The sequence below is a fragment of the Rhipicephalus sanguineus genome, chromosome 8 (assembly GCF_013339695.2).
Source record: "Rhipicephalus sanguineus isolate Rsan-2018 chromosome 8, BIME_Rsan_1.4, whole genome shotgun sequence".
NCBI classification, from domain to species: Eukaryota; Metazoa; Arthropoda; class Arachnida; order Ixodida; family Ixodidae; genus Rhipicephalus; species Rhipicephalus sanguineus.
In genome coordinates this window covers 14,520,168-14,540,933 of record NC_051183.1, presented here as the reverse complement: position 1 = coordinate 14,540,933, position 20,766 = coordinate 14,520,168, and the positions used below count along the sequence as shown (strand labels likewise).

Genomic DNA, 20,766 nt, shown 5'->3' with positions numbered 1-20,766 from the left:
TCATTTTTTCAGCTGAGAAATATTAGCAAAAGTTTTATTTCGGTCAGAACAGTTCCGAGAATGATTTTAGTGGTCTTTGAGTTCGTGCCACATTTCATTGAATGTGAAAGAGCAACGAGAAGCATTTTGGAACTTAGAACGTACATGAATGTGTGTACACAATTTGTGCCAGACAGCAAGCAAATTCAGGGAAATGTGCAATGCAAAATGTGGTTAGTTTGTATGCAAAGACCAACATTGTGTACAAACCTGAACCTTCCACATAATTTATGTACAAGCAGGTAATGAAGTCCACATTGCAGGCTGCTCGATACCCTGTGCCATCAAGCCAGATAATGGTGACATGGCACAAGAAAGGCAGTGATACGACCTTGTGCATCAATTCCTCTGAAGTTGTTTTGGCAAAGTAAATATGCTAACATGTTCATGAAAAAATGACATTCTACAGATGAGTATGCTTGTGTGTGTAGTGTCAGCCTGTCTTCCTGTGAGTGTGGAATGACTGAGAATATACTCACCAAGAACATCGTTCGCTGGACACTTGCAAGGATACTTCGTGAAATTAATGTTTGATAAACTTGCAATATTTCAGGATAAAATTCCTTATGCATGTACCCTTTTAAAAGTACTATCAGGTTCACTCAGCAAACCGGACACAAACACACATGCAGAAGATTGGATTATTCTTCAATCAAGCTTGTGAAATATTTTGCTACAAATAACATGCACAATGCAGTGGTATTTTCTGAAGTACTAGCAGTTACACAAGTCACCCATTAATATTGATATGATCTCCCTGACCAAGACATGCAACATTTTATATAGATGTATTTTTCTTTAATTTGTACCTCACGCATTTACTATTATATAACTTATATAACATGGTGTACGAACTGAACATTCCACTTAGAAGCCAGTACAGAATCCTGTGTCTACTATTTTTTGTGCCCTGAGTTTAGTACCATTTGCTCACAAGACATTTTTTCGACACTGCAGTTTAGTCAAAAGCCGCCTATCAATAATTTATTCCCATGTCCTTCCAGCCACCCTACATGGCCAGTTCTTTACACTAGGTGTCTCCCTTCACTGCTGAAGTTCAGCATATTCCTGGTCAGCGACACTTGCTTCTCCTGCATCTCTCGCTCTCACTTATTGCTCCACTTGTCAAGTTTTTGTTTCTTGCAACTTCCATGATCATGACTGTTGTAGATGCTGCCATCTAGGAAAAGCCAGGTGAAGCTCGTGACAGCATGTGCTTGAGGTGCGGTGGGGCGTGGCTTGGCCTAGGCTAGAACGCGCTTTGGAATAAGCGTGTCCACGTAACTCAGCCTCCTGCCTTCTCGCTCATCCCTGACGACTTCAACCTGGTGTCAGAAGAACAGGTGCTACCAGTGGACATCGTCTTCTAGTCATCATCCTTGCGAAGGACGCCGCAAGCAAAAAAGTGCCGGTGAGCTGCTCCCTATGCGCATACTCTCGGAACTCAAGCGGAGTGACCTTCTAACGTTCTAGGCCATGGCGTCATTCGTTATTCAACCACCGGACGCCTTCAATTTTTCGTCGCCGAATGAGTAGTCGAAGTGGAAACAGTGTTTTGAACGTTTCCGAACATCTTCAGGCTTGTGCGTGAAGCCCGAGCAACATCAAGTAGATGCCCTACTCTACATCATGGGTGAGCAAGGCGAGGAAATCTACGCCACCTTCACTTTATCTGAAGAGAACTCCAAGAAATATGACGTCGTCGTGGAGCAGTTCGACAAGTGTTTTATTCCGCGACGTAACGTAATCTTCGAACGAGCCAGATTCAACACCAGAGTGCAGCAAGATGGTGAGTCGGCCGAAGATTTCGTCACTGTGCTTCACACGCTTTTGAAAGATTGCGAGTTCGGTGCTCTTCGAGAAGAGTTCGTGTGCGACCGCCTTGTGGTTTGGATAAAAGACAAGCAGCTATCCGCCAGGTTACAGCTCGACGCAGAGCTCACACTACAAAAGGCTCTCGATTCCGTCCGCCAGATCGAGAGTGTCCATCAGCAACAAGCGGAGCTCCACCAGGAAGTGCCATTTTTGAAGAAAGTTGCATCCGGTGCGCAGACCAGTCGGCGTGCTTCAATGCAAGACAAAAGCGGCAGTTATCCACGCGGGGCAAGCAAACCATCTTCACCCTCCGGTAAAAACAGAGAGCAGAAACCTTGCCGTTGGTGTGGTCAAGAGTGTCACTCTCGCACTCTCTGCCTAGCACGCTCGGAAGTCTGCAGGAATTGCTGGAGGAAAGGTCACTATGCCTCCATGTGCATGTCGCGACGCCTCGATTGTGTTGAAACTGAGCACGCAACTTTAGAAGCAGGATTCCTTGGAGCAGTCAAGACAGCAGATGCTGGAAACTGGGAAGCAACAATCTTGGTTCAAGGCCAGCCAGTAGACTTCAAAATTGACACTGGTGCCGACGAAACCATCCTCCCGACGCACGTATTCCAGACGCTCAAGGACAGGCCGCTTCTCTTAGCTCCTCTTCATCAGCTGTATGGCCCAGATAGAAAGCATCTTCCAGACGCAGGAGTGGTGCAACTCCTACTCATCTAATGCCACCACGTGACTACTCAGGATATATACGTCCTAGATCAGATCTGCAGTCCGATGCTAGGCAAGCCAGCCATCAAGAAGCTACATATGCTGACCTGCGTAAACGCCGTTGCCGACAAAGTGAACCCGAAAGAAGAATTTCCAGCGGTGTTCCAAGGACTCGGCAAGCCGCTCAAAGAACACAGGATTCAGCTTCAACCAGGAGCAAAAGCTTTCGCACTCAGCTCCCCGAGGCGCATCCCAATTCCATTGTACCAGAAGACAAAGTTGGAACCTCAAAGGATCCAGGAACTCGGTGTCATATCAGCTGTTGATGAGCCGACCGAGTAATGTGTACCGATGGTAGTCGTCCCAAAGCCCTCCGGAGACGTGAAAATATGCGTCGACTTCACAGAGCTGAACCGCCACGTTCTCAGAAAATGGCATCCTATTCCTTCCGTGGAGCACGTGCTCGGACTTCTTCATGGAGCTAAGGTATTCTCCAGACTCGATGCCAACTCTGGATTTCGGCAAATTCCACTTTGTGAAGAATCAAGGAAACTCACCACTTTCATCTCATCTTTTGGGCACTTCTACTTCAACCGACTACGATTTGGCATTGTGTCAGCTCCTGAACACTTCCAGAAGCAGATGGCGTACATTTTACAAGGCATCAGTCGAGTTGTCTGTCACATGGACGACATCCCCATCTGGGGTTCCAACAGCTATGAGCACAATGAGACACTCATTCGTGTTGCCAGGACACTTCCCACGGGCATACCAGAAGTGGCAGGTGCGTGAAGCCGCCTGCTGCAGCGGACTTCGCTTGATTGCATTGGGAGATGTTGTAGATGCTGCCATCTAGGAAAAGCCAGGCGAAGCTCGTGACAGCGTGTGCTCAAGGTGCGGTGGGGCGTGGCTTGGCCTAGGCTAGAATTCACTTTGGAATAAACGTGTGTCCACGTAACTCGGCCTCCTGCCTTCTCGCTCGTCCCTGACGACTTCAACAACGACCTTTTCACTTCTTGTTGTACGTGGAGCTTCCCTGTTAAGACAGCCGCTCGTGGGTTGTCAGTTGCACCTAGCCCAGACCTCGGCCCAGCATCCTTTCTAGCAGATTGGACAGTGCAGAGGGTACTGGTCACTGCACGATGCTTTTACGCAACTTCATGCTGCTGTGTTGCGTGAACTCTTTTTCTGAACATGAAGGAAGCATGCGATGCCTCATCCGAGTGCTTCATCACATGCTCGGTGAGGTCGGTCTTGCATGTGAAGTTCTCTTCATGCAGCAGAGTTGTGTAACTGCTTCGTAATTGTAGCTAATGATGACATGCATTGAGAGATCGTGAAGCAAAGCTCCTGGCACAGTCTGGACACTTGCGAGGCTTTTCTGTAGCGTGTGACCTTTAGGTGTGCCGTCAAAGCTTTGTCTACAAAAAAAGTGTCCTTCTGGCAGATGTCACGCGTGAACAGTCACTCGCAAGCATTGGTCCTGTCATCATCGGAGAAGTGGCTCCTGAAAAAGAATGGAGATCGGAAAAAAGATGCAACAGAGGCATAAACTGAGGGCCAATTTGTAAAGCAAACAAGAATGCTGCAAGAGTGAAGCAGAGCAAATTTGCAACTGAGCTACTTGGATGCAAGAAAGAAATTGAAAAAAGCACAAGCACAATTTACAATGCAAGAAGTACATGATGCTGGGACAGTTTATCAACATTAAAGGGATACTACAGTGAATTAATGAATTGGTTTAGATTGATAATTTGTACTCTGATAACTCTGATGCTGTTAATTTCACAATGATAGGTTTATTGATAGAGGAAAAAATCAAGGTCAGAGCTTCATTTTTAAATTTCGAGCCGAAATCTACACGCATGACGTCGCAGATTTTAAATTGTATTTTCCGTATTTGGGCAACATTGCCTCAACGAAATTTCCCTAAACTCGGTATGTTAAGTCTATGTCCTCCTCAGAGGACAATGTACTTTATCTTTACTGATTAGGAACTACTTCGGATCTAGTAGACGGCGTCAAAATCTAGAACGTCGCGGTGTTTGATACGACAATTTGAACAGGGTCTCACCATCTTGGTAGGGAGCGCACAACTTTTACAAGACACGAAAGACGAGCGAGGACACGAAAGACGAGCGAGGACACGAAAGACACAAGCGCAATTGATTTAATCATGCCCAAGGGTCTTGGCTAGTGCTCGTAATCCCTCTGGGTTTTTATCATGAAACTGGCCTTTGCTGGACAACTTCAACTTTACCCATCAGCACGCATGCGCGTAACTTCTGTAATGTTACCAGGGGGTTGGGAGAATGTTGTCCTTCATACACACCAATAAAGTGCTGCCTTAGACAGCTCATGATAGACGTTAGGCATAATGAAATTCCAGTTCCCTGTAAATAAAGTTTGTTAGTGTTCCCTTTTCTTTCTTGCACGAATCGGAGAGATGGCACCTTTTTGCACTAAAACTGAGATGCACGTTACCTCTCACCTTCGTCAGGAGGTAATGTCATTTCTACATTGGTTTGCCACTTAGAGAAAAATCAAGTGGGAGCTAGTTTCATTCAGAGCATCCTTGAATCAGGCATAATTTGCTTAGTTGATCATGTGTTTTGTCAGTTTTTTATTACCTCTTGTTTAATTTACCTGGTGGTTAATTAGATCAGTTTAGTAGGTCTCATTAGAGCTGAATGAAAGTTTACTGCAGTACCGTACATCTACAATGTGACCATAACGGTCCTATTTGCAGGAGCACACACAGAACATGTTACATAAAGCAAGCTACAGTATATGAACTTCAAAATTACTATTCACAGTATGCAACACGTTAGAGAACCCCCCCTGAAATTTGACAAGGAAGTAGTAATCAGAAGCACTGTGAACATTTACAATCTGACCAAGCAACAAGGCATGATGCACTGTAAGTAAAAGCAGGCACACTTACTACATAGGATGCCTTGCCTGTCATCAAAGTGTGCAGCCCTCTTCGTTGATGCAGATAATTTTCACTCCCACTTTGCGACCAAGCAGATATTTACTTTCACACTCATAATCCTCAGAGGTGGACTCAGGGTACTGAGGTAGAGTTACAAAAGAAAAAGACAAGAATAGGCATCTAAGAATTAGTAGGCTGTTCTTCCAAAACTACCTGCCCAACATACAGACAACCCTAGCAACGACCACTACTTTGAAAATGGCTATGCAGATTTCCTTCAGAAGAGCTAGCTTATCACTGCAATCAATGTGATTTATTCCCCAACACAGACCCCTTCCCTCCTAATCGGCAACAGTGGCCGAGAGCTGGCCCTATTTCTGAAATAAAGGCTTCATTCATTTTAACAGTTAATCGTAGAATTGAGAACTGAGCCATGTTTTTCATTTGATCCATCAATCTTCATGATGAAACAAACATAAGAAAGTGGCGATAAAAATAAGCGCAAATGAAAAAAAAAAACACGAGCCAAATTTAAGAAGTCATGCGGTGCATCACCACTTCCCAGAACTTTAAGTGCCTTTCAGGAAATTTTGATATTAACAGAAGCCCACAGACACTGTAAGTCAATGTCGGTTATTCTGCATAAAACTGGAGGAACCTTTCATGTTCTTGTAGAACCGTTAATAAAATTTACTGCCTTTTTTTCTATGAAATTCAGTGCAGAGCCGAGATCAATCGATGGCAACATGACAATACGTTGTTCATAATCCGTACTGCTCAGTAATAAATGGATGTCTTTACATTCTGCCCCAACTAGAACGAAACTGGCACAGTTAAAGCTAGAGTATTTAAACTCGTGTACATAACAGAATGCCAGAGTCAGTTAACGGCAGCAGCCGATGACATGGTCAAACCAAGTTCTTCATAAACCTCTATAAAAACAAACAATCAACGTAATCAAATTTGCTGTGTATCTTTGTCGACCAGCTACTCTTGTGTTTTTTTTTTTCCTTAGATCTAGAATGAAATCAAGACAAATTGAGGGTCCCAGGACTCGCGTTAACTCTCTGAAAATGATAAATTCTGGTGTTTTATGCATGAAAACCATAAAATATTTTTGAGGCATGCTGTAGTGTAGGACTATAGATAATACTGACCACCTAAGGTTCTTTAATGTATGAACAAGTCCGAGCAAAGAGGTGCTATGCCATTTAACCCCCACTGAAATATGGCTGCCATGAAAGGGGTTTGAACCCACATCCTAGGGCTTGGCAGAAAAGCAGCTTAGCTGCAAAGCTTCCATGACAGGTAAACTCTCCAAGAGAGACATTGTGGTCAAAAGCCGTGGAGTCACGTTAAAATACTGTGGAGTTTAATCTATTAAAATTGCACGGTGTCTCCATAGGTACGTCTTAGTGGAACGTTCCAGGTTATTTTTAACAATCTTAGGTCTTTTAACGTGCGTCTGATGAGCAGTACAACTGTACTGTTGCATTTCGCCTAACATGAGAATGTGATTGCCTCAACAAGGATCAAATTAAAATCCACCACCTTCTCCTAGCCAGTGCAACAATATACTATAGATCGAACTAGTGCAGCATCTTAGGATAATTTTTACCATATGGGGCTCTTTATGTACACAAAAATTTAAGCACTTACACCCTCGTAGCAATACAGCCAAACAGGAAACAACCCAGATAAAAAAATAAGCAAGCAAGGAGAAACGGGGCTTCATGCAAATTGCACGTAGGTTAAGAATAAGACCAAAAATACGCTCCAGTATTAAGCACACAAATGAAACATTCATTACTACTCCTTATTTGTGCAAAAATTATCACAGAAAAATTCATCAGACCACATTTTGCCAAGTGCAGAGAAAAACAAGTGTTAATAATGTATGGAATTGGTTCACAATGAGATTAATGAAGCCTAGCCAGGCTGTGGTTTATCCCCAAACCATCACTGGATTACCACGGAAATTGCTGTTGAATGGCATGCAGTGTTGTTCTCTGTAACTTTTTTTTTAACCCACTTACTACTTGTTCTGAAGTTTCTTGGTGATTTTTTCATGTTTGGTTCTGGTGTTGAGACACCACTCTAGGACTGTTCGGCGCATTTTAAGCCTATTAGTGAATAATATTATGAAAGATAGTGCTGTTTTTTTTTACTGTATGTGTTCGCATATTAGGGCCTAAAGTAAATCTCTCAGTCTGTCAATACTGCAAGACATGAATAAGTCGGTAACTAGCTTACCTGTAGCCATGGACTTTCATCAGTCTGCACTTCAGCGACCTGCAAACACAGTTTTTAAAATAGAAGGCTCAACTCCACGTTGTGTTTGGCCTAAATTTCTGTTCTACTCTCTAGTAGCAAATGATGAAAAGTTAATCCCCAATTATGAGCATTTTCTCTTTTTTCCACGCTATTTGGGAAAAAAAGGACGAACAAACATGCTTACAATTTCAATTTATTCCTACATCACAAAGTATTTTTATAAGCACTAGTGCCGTGACAGAAGCAAAAAGTAATCATTATTGCATTTAACTGCTTTTAGAGGGGTCCTGCGCTCAAATTTTACCTTCCAAGTTTCACATTACAAAGAGTTTTCTGTATCGTGCTGAGATGAATGCAGAAAGAATTTTGAAGATTGATTCAGGTGAACAAAAGTCATTCAACTTACAAATTCAAAACAAACACAGACAGCACAAATTGGTGTCTCCCTCCGCATTTTACTCACCCAGTGATGTCTCCTGCTGTTTCCAATCAAAGCGCAGCTTACATCTTGTGGTACCACAAACTTTCTACACACTGTGGCCTTCATACCACAAGCCGCTACAACGTGGGCAGCTTGAAACTACAGTGACTTCCGTAAAAAACACGGATAGGCTGAGAGTACAGAGAAATTGTGTGTTCTGCTATAGCTAAATAAACACACGTCTTGTGTTTACCTGCTTTTCTGTTGGTGCACAAGCACTGGCCTACAATAAAACTCAACCACGGCAGTGCTCAAAAGCTTCCCGAGCGTCTGCCCGCATGCCTATGGGCGGTTGAGGCGTGTCTGCAGTTTACTCCTTGCTTGCAAGCACTGTGTCTCAAAGTTTTGTAGGCAATTAAGGATGGGCAAGTGTGGGCTTCTTGTTTTAATGGATGCCAATGGCACCGGTTTCTCTCACCACCACTGCTTTCACTGCTACCAAGATTGGCTACGAGCTTTCCCCAGAAAAAGGGGCAGTTTACTGCTCGCAAAAACCTCACTGCATTCCTACTTGGGCATTTCCATCAATACATGATGATAATGACGGAGACTATGCTTTGTGTAGGCTGTTAGACAGTACCCCTCATATAACTTGCACAGAAAACGAAATGGCAATGTAAAAATTGTGTCCTTTTGTAGGTCTGACAAGCATAAATCGTGTTTCATTTTTTAAATTCCCCATAGCAAGTACATCACAAGTGTGCACAATATATTCTTCATTCCCAACCAATCAAAACGGTCAGCATATCTCACTTCTGCTCCCAAAAATTGTTCATGTACGACACTGCAGTCAGCACTGAAATAGACTTCAGGAACAAATTAAGGCATCAAACACTTTTTCCCTCACTGCTTTTGCTGGTGCTACAGTTATCAAGTCCTATAGTAGGCAAACGAACAAAAAATTGGGGGACCCTTAAGCTTCGCCTTTAAGAGTTGAACGCAATAGCGAAATCCGGCCCCTAGTGCGCACTTCAACCACTAAGTGCATACTTATTAATGTGTTTTGTTACACACACGCACACACACACACACACGCGTGCGCGAATGGCACAGGTTTTCGATCTAAAGCAAGAGTCGCATGGCCTCCAAGATACACGCCGCGCGCTCGCCATCTCGGAGGCCATGAAGAGTCTCACAATGCCTCACAGATGGCAGCACATTATCTAGCGTTTGCTGTATGCTTGTTGATATGTTTTCCGCTAGATGGACATAGTTGTCCATTTTTAGAGCTGTTTGAAAGTTCATGCATGTTTTTAGCGGCGATGGCTGCACTATCCCGGCCTTTTTCGACGTAGTTTGATGGTCTCCCAAATGCGCCTACAAATCGCCGAATGGGCTCGTTTTCGTCGCGACACCTGTCGAACAAAATGCATTAAGGAGACTCCTTCCACTACATAGCATTTATGTAGTGTTTTTTTCCGAAGTAGCTGCAAGTAACATCGTGGCTTCGTGGTAGGACACCTGCTTGCCACGCAAATGGCCCGGGTTCGATCCTCAATGAAACCGAAATTGTTGTTATTTATTTTATTTGCTTCTTTCTCGATTTTTCGCTCACGGTCGATTTTTCGCTCACAACCAACGGTGCCGACACCGACACCGGAATTTCTGCGACACGAGCTCTCTAACGCTATCGCGTTAATAAGCGACACCAGCAATTTGGGATGCAGGGCCCCTATAGAGACAAGTCAGAGTGCATGTAAAGCCCATGATATAAAAATAAGGAGAAATAAAGAATTTCTCAGTTTCACCTGAAATGCAAGACTGTGACCATGCAAGTTGCTGGAAAAGTTCAAATACGAATTAAAATTACACGCATAGTGTCACGTGTGATAGGGCAAACATGATCCTCACTCATTGGCTGCAGGCATTCAGTGTCACAATGCTGGGCGATGGCAAGCATCGGTAGCGACCAAATGTTTTGCTGCCTCTTTGAAAGTTCACATTAGATGCCTCAATAGGCATGCAGGTAATGCGCCAGCGAGCCAACCTTTGCACCCACAACATGCTACTTCTAAGATATGGTGCATGAGTAGCATGTTCACTATGCCACACGTGGCTGAAGATTTAGACAAAGCTGAAGCTTTGTTCTTCTGCTAAGGGTTGCGGCTCTTCAAATTTCGTGCGTGGAAATCTACTGCCTTGGAATAGTAGAGTACAGCATTTTAGAGCGAGTGCGCAAGCATGCATAACTTCTCTATGCTAATCAAGTCTTTCTTCTTTAAAACTTGCAAAAATAAATGGAAAGGGAGAGGTTTGAGTAATGATTTGGAAAATTCTGTAAACGTAAGACACGTTCTTACCTTCAGGAATTTTTTGGATGGCACTTCAAAAGTTATCTGCGAACAACAAAAAAAGGGCCGTTACCACCGGCTGAAGTGCCTTGCAATGCGATGATGTGTTAAGAATGGGCATGCACACACTACCTTTGCAGCATCTTCAGTCTGCATGAAACAATCGATCTGGAAGAAACCATGCTTGTTACAGAGACCATCTTTAACTACCATATAACGCAAGGAGTGACAAGTGAATATGTACCCACAAAAGAGATGCCTCACCGATGTTTGATTTGTGTGGACGTATGTGTCCACACAAATCGATCTAGCTAGTTATCCTGCCTTTAGAATTCTGTGTCAGTATTCCTTTAACTAGCACCTGAATCTAAGTATGTAAGCATTCTTGCATTTCACTCCCACTGAAATACGGCCACTGTGGCAGGAATCGTGCTTCATGCTTAGCAGGGCAACACCTTAGCCACTAAACTGCCATATCGGGTATCACCTTAATGGAATGCAGCTGCAGTTCTTGCTGCGCTCTGTCTATTCTTCGTGATGGGTCTCACACAGGCGGAATTGCAACACCACAGCATCAGCTTTCACTACCTCAACAGCATACAAACATTTAGCCCACCTCTAATGTGCAGATGATAAAAAGTGATATAACAAACATTACGAATCACTGGTTGAAGTACGCACACACAAGTTGCCGTGTAATTTTCAATTAGAAAAATGCAAGAAACTTGTATAATCATTTCTTATGTTTCAAGCTAAACCTTGGCTTCAACTCGCATTGTGTTGTATTTATATTCAATATTCGCAATTCTGTTGCGCAAAGACCTTAGACACAGCACGGAAACTGTTGCAGTACTTCCTTAAAGGAGCGGTGACAGAAAATTTGTGAACCTCTGTTTTTTGCTCTTAATCAATGGCTACTGACTCGATAATAGCGGCAACGAAACTCATTTGCCCCAGCACGAGACGAATGTTTAATTATATGCTCGTATGTTACGACCGGAGGCAGTTTCGATTTCGAAGAGCACTCGGTAGCCCCGTGACGTAGATGGTCTACTTGGTAAACAAGAACGCAAGAACCAGTGACGTCACTGGCCAGCTTCTGCTATGTTGTCAGTGCTGCTGTTTCGTTTGCTGTGTTGAGCAGGTGTTGTGCGTTGCGAGTGCTTGTTTCCTCGATTGTCAAACTACGTTGCTTATCTAGTGCGGCGATGGACGAAAGAGCTGGCAGGAGTGTAAAAATAAGTAAGAAAAGCTCAATTCACTTTGCGAATCTCGCCGGTAGCTGCTATTTTGTTCTTGTAGTCGTTGTCCAACTGAGGCGACGTTTTCCGCCAGGCTTGGAGTAGCCGCAGCATTAGACGTGCTGAAACATTTTCGCTCCGATCAATCGTAAAGTAGCAGGATGATAAGTGACGAAGGAAGCACTGAAATCACAACATTGGCACTCTGTAACAGTGTTTATGCGTAACATGCAAATGGCGTGATGTACGCTTTACTGACTCGTATTTATATCAGGCAACGCCGCGTTCTCAAGGCATACCAATCCCACGTACGCACGTCGGAGGGTCGAAGCAGTTATCTGTCCACTATGCAATATGATCCCGGCAGCAGAGAGCTTTAGTTCGTCTGTAGACTTCCTGTCGTTTGCGGGTACCTGGTTACCGGAGCTGTTGACGGCTGCAGCGGCAGCAGCAACTGCGTACAACTGCGGAGCCCGTAGCGACATCTTGTGGCGTTTTGTCCAACTACAGTAATTTTTTTTCCGATTTTTTCCGTCGCGTTGTAGTTCTTGTCGGGAAAAAAAGCAATGAGAATACTGTGAGTTGCTAATTATCTCACTGCAAATGCTTTACATAGAATCAGTAAGCGGGTAAGTCGCTGCGATGTTATATTGTAGGTCTCTGGTTAGGCTATGCATCATCAGGTGTCGCTACCAGCTTTGTCGGTCTCGTACACGCCTCCGGTAACCCGGCCAGAACTCGTGACGTACGTGGTATCCACTCGGTGACCTCATCGTCTTTTGCTTCTATTTCCGATCCGGCACTTTCACGAACTTCAAAACTCAATTAAAATACCTTGTAGGCTGTATTTGTGGCTGATATTGTACAGATGGCACCTATATGCACCCATTAGTGTGATTCAACAGTCAAATTGTGTCCGAATTTTTGTGTCACCACTCCTTTAACACCTTAGCTGTAACAGAAAAAAAGCTTTAATATGTCACCTTTCCAGTGCCATCTGTCTGCAAGCAGCAGTCAACCTGTAACAAAGAAATTTTCTTGATAAGTTAATTGTTTTTTTTTCCAGTATAAACACACCAGAATTGCAACTCAATCATTTGTTTTACGAGAAAAATGAAAAACCAGGATAGTAAGAGCAATAATAAATCGGTGAACACGCATCACATATTGCTGCAAGAAAAGTTCATTTTTATTTCTTTCAGAGAAACAAGGCTTATTAATAAACAGAATGTAGAAGATCGGTAGGGCTAATTTTTATTTTTGTTTCACACCATGAATGTAGTATCAGAACACCAATGATGCAATTCTTTATGGAAATTAGCCAAAGCAAAGTAGACGTCAAACACTGCTGCCAAAAGTTGGCACAGGAACTCCTCAGCACAATAGCCATCTGACTTCCCTTTATTTGTATTTATTTACAGAAGGCCTATATTGCTTCAAAGGCATTACACTGGGGGGAACAAGTGCAGTAACGAAAATCACATTCATGTTGTTTAGAAGTGTTAATAATAACAGAGGAATGATGCACACACCTAGACATGACTCCACATACACACTTACATAGTGACACAGAGACACCTTTCTGGCGGCTGATTGTCATTCACGGCAAGAGTGATTCAGCACCCTTTTTTAAGCCAATGAAATAGCCTTTTTTTTTAGGCAGTTTTGGATGCATGCAAATATGAACGAACCTCACCTTGCCTTCTTGAGTGTTTCTTTTGGAGTTGGCTCTTCTGGCAAGCCTCTGCAAGCTCTGCGAGTCTTCATAATCACTACTGCAACAAAGAAGTGAAACATGACTGCATTGGTGCCTGTTTCTGCTAGATCCATATTACATATCTAAAATAAGCGGTAGTCAAGTACAGAATATATAAAGGGATACTGAATAAAAGTAGGAAAAACTGAAGAAAACATTGAAATTTCACTCACCAGATGCAACTGTTCCAATAGAACTTATTTCACATATTTCTAAACAGTTGGCTGTATTACGTTTAGAACTTCCAGCGTGCAACAGCTGCACGCCAGTGCAAGCAGGGCTGTGCATCGACAGCCGTGATGTCAAATGTCCACTCTAACCCTTCCAAAAAGGCGATGAGACATGCCCCGCCCTTTAGGGACTTTACCTCACCTGGGAGCGCTGTTAGTGCGGATCATAGTGATTCTAGGGACCGTAGTGGGAGCAGAGCAGTTTGAGAGATGCAGGCCACAGCTAGCAAGGTTGGCACGCCCATTTCCAGGGGTGTTAAATCATGAAACATCATCAGCTCCTGTCCACAGCGCTGCCAATAGATGTGGCAGTTAGTGAAAAATGCAATAAATTCATTATTTCCTGGTAGTTTCTGCCTGAAATGAATGCTGTGTACACCAATTTCAGCATACAATCTTTCATATGGCTGACAATCTCAATGGCACCCAGTGTAACCAGCTGTTCTTCTTCAGAAGGGAGTATGGTATAATCTCTCTTCATTGCTTTTCCTGAAAGCAGTATCAGAAATCAATGCAAGTGTGAATTTTCCAGCCTTTCACAGCATAAGACTAAAGTTTCTGAAGTGAAAGCTTGGGCAAGCCAGTAGGACAAGCACCAGATATTATCGTGGATCACATGATATTTCGGGAGTGCAAGCAGTTCACCTTCATTTGTAATCTCAGTCTGGTCATAAAGGAAGTAAAAAAAAAATTAAATTCGGGAGTTTCTACATATCATAACCAGGCAATGATTACAAGGCATACTATAGTACATATAAAACACTGGATTAACTTGGACCACCTGGGGTAATATAATGTGTGACTCAACCTGAATACACAGCCATTTCTACATTCTGCCCCCATGAAATGCAGTCATCATGTGGTGAAATCAAACACATGCCTTTGTACTTCACAGTGCATGGCGATAGTAGCTAAGCCCCAGTGGGTCACAAAGGAAGTGAGAATTCACACAAGTAATCAGCATATACATTTTATAATATGGTACGTTTTTATGGCATCTCCAAGGCACCTCAGGTGGCAGTGAAAAATGCATAGCAGGACACTGCACTGGTCTACGGAATGTAATAGCCCAATCGTTCAAAGCCCCAGCAAGCCGAGGCCTCAGCTGGCCTTGGTGAGCCCGGACTCGCAAACATGTGTGCGTTCCATCCTTAATTTGACTGCTGTTTCTTGGTTATCGAGAAGTTCCAAGTTGCATCGCCCGTCAGCAAAGTTTTCTTCAAGTGACTTCGCTGGCTGCTGCCATCACAACATGCACCCTTCTTTTTAACTTGGTCTTCATGTAGCTTTCATCATCACGATCATCAGTGGCATAAGTACAGAAAAATTGCAAGGGGGGACACGGATCTTGCCATGGCGGCCATATTGTTTTTTAAATATGGTTTTATTTTTGCTTATATGAAAATTAAAATGATGCTTTGAAAAAAAATTGAAAAAACATGGGCTCCCAGCTCACATAATTGTATTGTTCTGTAGAGTCTTCTCTGAAACCGATCTAGCGGCAGTTGCGATTCCAATAGCTGAGGGGCACAGCTGAGGGGTATTGAACCGGTACACACTACAAAAAAAAAAAAAAAAAAAAAACAGGCATTAAACTAGTTGAACACGCCATAGGAAACTGTCAAGCAATTCAGATATATTCAAAAAATAAATTTCAAGGGGGGACACTTGCAAGAGTTTCCCCCCCGCAACCTGAGCATAAGTGGCATCAGGTCCCCCTGACACACTGTTCGGATATGGTAACGCCGGCCATATGCCCTACAGCCCATCTTTATCCTTTGGTAGATCTCCTTTTCACGAGTGGCCTTCCCTGTTAGTAGTTAACCAAGGTACAGACTCCAAGACTTCCAATGGCAGATTCTTTTTGTTTGTCATGTTATTAGTTACTACCCTCGTTTTTAGCACATTTAATTTTTAGCCCTACATTTAACACTTTCTCCGTGTAAGTCATTACTCATTCCTTGCAATTAATTGTCATCATTCGTGAAGAGCACTATGTGTTCTGCAAATCTTAAGTAGCTGAGATACTCTCCGTTATTCTTTATCACTGTTTCTTTCCAGTCCTATCATTTGAATGCCTCTTCTAGGTGTACAGTGATACCTTTGCTGACAGATGAGGGTAATCCACGACAAATGCGTCTTGTAATAAAACAGGGACATAAAGCCCGATTAATTTGTGCCAGTGGAAATGTGGTGCTTGTGCATGCTTGTTTGAAGTGCAATCTGCGGCAGTTGATGACTGATTACAACTTATCACCCATCAACTTAAAAAATCGCCAGGCTAGCGCAGAACACGTAGCACAGTCACAGGAAAAGCTCAAAGAGTGGCCTTTCCAGAGCATGTTGTAGTCTCTTGGGGCAACTACTCCGGTCACACTGGCAAATTTAGTGTCATTTTCAGCGTGTGCACTTAAGCCACCAGAATGTCACTTTGGTGGCACGCTGCTACACGAGAAAGGGTAGTGTGCTTTGGAAATGACAGTAATGGCGATGGGTAATTAAGTAGCACAGCAGATATTTGTTATTTCAGGCAATGTTTCTTAAGTAATAATGTGTTATAGCTATAAGCAGCCCTTAAAATAAACTTTAGGTACAAACGCGGCGGATGCGGCCATTGCATGGAGTGTGCTGGGTATACCCCTGGCAGCCGTGGCTGTAAACTTGCTGAAAATGAGAATAACAAAGTAGTTTTTAGTGGTATAGTGTGTTATAATGCATAACCGTATTCCTAATAACGAAAACGATCGTTTAAAAACTACTGTGAACTCAGCCTCGGATAATAACTTATCTGTTCTCGAGCCACTGCTACCGAGGCTACACATTTTGTCTGGTCGAAGTGAGGTTGGCGAACGCACTTGCCGGCAAGTGCGCTTTGCATTGAGTGTCACTAAGCGTTTCCATGTGACAGCATGTGAGTGACACTAATGGCGAAGTGCAATCCCTCAAAGTGCATTTAAGATGTCCTGTGTGACAGGGGTACAATACAAGTACACATGCAAGGTACCCACTACGCCATAAACCACCATAACATTCATGAACCAAGGAAGCACCCACTATGCCATTATTCGTCATTCTGTGGATAAGCAAGGTACCTGCTACACATCTGTAAGGTATTATTATGTGCACTTTGTGCTGTGGCTGATGACGATGAATTATGGCTAAGCCTTTTATAATGGGTTCGAAGCATTCAACGACCCACTCGTTGCACAATTTGCATTGTGTGACGCCTGGCTGTTATTTTACTCTTTTATGACGCTATATTACGCATGTTAACACGATTCCTTGCCCGACATGACACCTGTACAGGGTGTTTTTGGGAAAGATTTTCAAGCACCAGCGTGGCTCTGTGGTAGAATACTCCACTGCCACACGGAGTGTCCGGGTTCAAATCCCATCCATTCCCCAGAAACTTTTTCTCATTTAATTGTTTCTTATTTCTCGCGACGGTGGTTACTAACACCAGTGGCGTACAGCTATGGCGCCAAAATAAGCTCTTGTTGTGACTGCGTAACAGCTTTTGCTGTAATCTATAAGGGCCTCAAACACCATTGCTGTCACCAGTGCTATGACCGAGAGCACAGAGTGGCTGCTTACCAGTGGCTAGTTAGGTGGAAGCAAATAATAACAGTCACCACCGGTACTGTCGCCCAGGTTGATGCCATCGTTTCATCTTGAAAAGTGAGGTAGAGGGCATGAAGCCTTACCCGCTGCTAGAGGTGCTGATGCTTGGTTCATGATGGTAGTCTGTAAGAGCGGCTGACGTTTCTAGATTTTTTTTTCTCATTTCATTTTTTCTGATTTCGCGCGATAGGAGTCACGTACACCAGTGGCGGCGGACAACTCCCACTGACATTGTGACCTGATAACAGCTATCGCTTTAAAACATGTAAAGCTTCGGGCACTAGTATAAATCCCTGCTGACTAGGTCTGCACTGGCCCTTACATGTAAACTGTAATGTATAGAAGCTGCTATGTAGAAATTACAGCACTGTCACGAACACTAATTAACGTGTAATTGACGTGGTAGTTGGTCAAGTTCTTCCAAGATCTTCTTCGCAGCAGTGCTGCACCGGCTTACCTGCACAGCGAGTGGTATTCACACAACCCCGTCGGATTAGCAGGATACGCGTAACTGTTACTCCTGGGAAGCGGAGGAATTGCACCCATCCGCAGGGCGCCTTGGCATGAAGGGCACAGCATAAAGGAAGGCACGTCTTCGCTCGGATACTCGGCGGTGAGCATAGGCACGTGAGACATTCGGATAGGCGATAGCTCGGCAGGACGAAAGCACACGTCGCACACACACTCTTCTTTCTGAAGTGCCGCACGCTGCCGAAGTGCCGCTCTTTGGCGGTGACGCCGTCGGGCCTCCGTCTCTCGTTGACGTACCGCCGCATCTTGGCGTCGCAGCCGATGCTTGGCCGCTTCGAGCTGGCGTACTTCGGGGTTTTGTCGGCGCTGTCGCCTCGCCTCGGCTTCGCGACGACGCAGCGCCACATCCTGACGTCGCCGTGCGCGGTGCGCCTCCGCATCCTTCTGTCGGTGCTGTCGTCTCGCTTCAGCCTCGCGTAGTCGCACTGCCTCGATTTCGCGGCGGGCACGGTGTTTGGCCGCTTCCAGCTGCCGAACTTCGGGGTCCTCCCGTCGCCGTCGCCTCTCCGCGGCTTCGCGTTCCCGCAGCGCCGCGTTTTGTCGCCTTCGGCGTTGAAGTGCGGCGTGCTTCGCTCGGGCGATCGCGCGTTCTTCGTCCGTCTGGGCGCGTATGCGCTCCCGCCTCATTTCCTTACGTCTCAGCTTGTGCTCGCGCTCCTCGGACGGCGTTCTCACGATACGCCGCCGCCCCATGTTGACAAGAAACAGCCAGCGAGGGACCCAAGCTGCCCAAGCCACAACAGCAACGTGGGCCGCCTGCTAGATTTCGTGATAACGCGGAGTAGCGTCCGGAGCGTAGCTCCCAGTCTCTCAAATGGATGGATGTTATGAACATCTCCTTTGAAAGACGGTATTGGCTATTCTTACCAAGCTCGTTATTGCAGCGAAGTTTTTCAAGATGTTTGCTGAAATTCTCATCTCCGCGCCAGAACCAGAACTGCGATTGCTACGCACGTGTTAACTTGATGATGATCATGACCTATTGACCAGCCTTTCCTTTTTCATTTGCATGCATGTACCTAGAAGAGCGTCCTCGCGCCCATTAAAATAATGTCGCCGTGGCCGCGAATCAGGGGCATAGCCAGGGCAATGATGGCCAGGGGGTGGGGGGGAGGGAGGGTTGAAAACCCCCCATAGATGGCTTGCACGTGACGTCATGGACGCCGCTTCTGAATGTACTGGTACTCCACGATGGTGGTTTTTATGAGAAACAAATTGGGACAATGTCAAAACGACGTGGCAGGAGCGTCTCTGCACGTGCGTAATGAAATAACCTGCATGTAATGTGGCATCGCTAGCGTCGCGTCTCCACATGCTGGTACTCCAACATACAGGGTTTCCGTGACGTCTGCAAGTACATGCACACATACAAACGCACGCACGAACATAAAAAAAAGGATGGTTGAACCCATGGTTGAACCCCCACCGAAAAAATTTTCTGGCTACGTTTCTGCCGGGAATCATTTGTTAAAATAAAAAAAATCAAGAAGCTTGGACTCGGCCGCGCAATACTTGATAAAGTGAAGCTTGTCGACCCAAGAGCCATAAACTAGAAACTCGCGTGCAAACCTAGAATTGGCTCCCACTGTACTCGCACGGGCCTTACGTCGCTTGTACTCGGCCCGTCCAACTCCGGGTTGACTGCGCCTGACTCGTTTTCTTGCCGCTTCCCGCTCATTCTCGCGCCGAGTATATTCCGGATCTTGCCTCCTTCTCTTCATGTCAGCCGCTTTCTTGTTCAGGTAGGCTGGGTCGGATCGCCGCCGCTGATCTCGCTCTCGCTCTGCAGCACGTCGAGCCTCGCGATAGGCAGCGTCTTCTTCAGGTGTACGGTACTTCCTCGGACGACCCATGTATACAAACTGCCTCGGCACGACCAGGCGCGGCTGTTTTATAACGATCCCGCCGTGCACATGCGCAGCTGGTGCGGTAGCGAGGCTAGGCGAGGCCAGGTGGTGCGCAGCTGTGGCGTCGGTCGTTGCTAGGCAACGGCGCGGCAAGGTTTCTTGCGGGGAACAGACGTTTTTATGCCGTGCTTAACAGAAACTTTCGGCATCATGTTACACAACATTTGTATGCGAAAGTGGTGAAAGCTTCACCCTCCTGCACTCTTGGCAATTATGCATTATAATTTCTACAATGGGAGGCACCAACCGCAGTGTGTAGTACAAACGTACACGTGAGGTGCTTTTTTGACCTGCTGATCGAACGACACATGCGAGCACGTGTCGCACAAACGTGCAACACAAGCAGAACATAAAAAAAAAGACGTGCAATCAATGTACCGGTCCGTACACGTTGACTCGTCTTTCGGCCTCCGCCTTTTCAGCTCGCTTTGCAGGAGCTTTGTGCGCTCGAATCTGCGGGTCCACTTGCCAACGTTCTCGAGCGGCTTCACGTTGTCTCCTCTCGGCAGGCGGTAGTCGCGTTTGAACACGCACCGTTCCCGCCGTCTCGCACGTCGCATCTCGTTTTGGGCTTGGCGAGCCTCCTAGTGTTAACAGAATTTTTTTTGCAGCGGGCACCGTGTGCCCGGGCGAGCACCTTCCATTGCTGTCACCTCAGGGACCCATCCCCCACGGGCACAGGAAACGGCATTAACATCCTCTCGGGTCTAGTTCTTGTCGCGCCCGCTCTGGTGTCATTGCTCCGGACAGCCGGCCATAAATAACGCGTTTTATAGTTGCACATTGCAGGTTGTATACTAAAGTCATTATTAGAAGTGCCAATTACCCCACATATGTGGACAGTTTGCCCTAGGAGTGTCAATCTTTTATAAAGTAGGCCTCACTATTCCCCATGAAGGCTGCCCGCTTTACTCACCTGAAATGAAAAGAA

General features: G+C 45.1%; 1 protein-coding gene across 3 annotated transcripts; it reads right to left on the bottom strand.

Annotated features, from left to right (window-relative positions):
• Positions 1-1,010: 1,010 nt before the first annotated feature.
• Positions 1,011-19,807, bottom strand: LOC119401426 (uncharacterized). 3 transcript variants are annotated; one of them, XM_037668220.2, is made up of 8 exons: positions 19,498-19,807; positions 13,487-13,565; positions 12,774-12,809; positions 10,682-10,717; positions 10,559-10,594; positions 7,757-7,795; positions 5,513-5,643; positions 1,011-4,075 (listed from the first exon to the last, which is right to left on the bottom strand). In XM_037668220.2, the coding sequence occupies exons 1-7, from the start codon at positions 19,779-19,781 to the stop codon at positions 5,536-5,538; spliced, it is 618 nt and encodes a 205-aa protein (XP_037524148.1). In that variant the 5' UTR covers positions 19,782-19,807; the 3' UTR covers positions 1,011-4,075; positions 5,513-5,535. The 3 variants fall into 3 exon arrangements, with proteins under 3 accessions (XP_037524148.1, XP_037524144.1, XP_037524146.1); XM_037668216.2 differs by lacking the exon at positions 19,498-19,807 and adding an exon at positions 17,855-18,997; XM_037668218.2 differs by lacking the exons at positions 5,513-5,643; positions 19,498-19,807 and adding an exon at positions 17,855-18,997.
• Between the last annotated feature and the right edge of the window lie 959 nt (positions 19,808-20,766).

What these genes read in the sequence shown, in the direction of transcription:
- LOC119401426 (XM_037668216.2), bottom strand. Translation starts at nt 18,621, where the DNA reads ATGGGGCGGCGGCGTATCGTGAGAACGCCGTCCGAGGAGCGCGAGCAC. An exon ending in AGACAGATGGCACTGGAAAG is followed by an intron (nt 10,718 to 12,773) that starts GTGACATATTAA and finishes GGTTTCTTCCAG; the next exon opens with ATCGATTGTTTCATGCAGAC. An exon ending in ATGAAAGTCCATGGCTACAG is followed by an intron (nt 5,644 to 7,756) that starts GTAAGCTAGTTA and finishes ACTCTACCTCAG; the next exon opens with TACCCTGAGTCCACCTCTGA.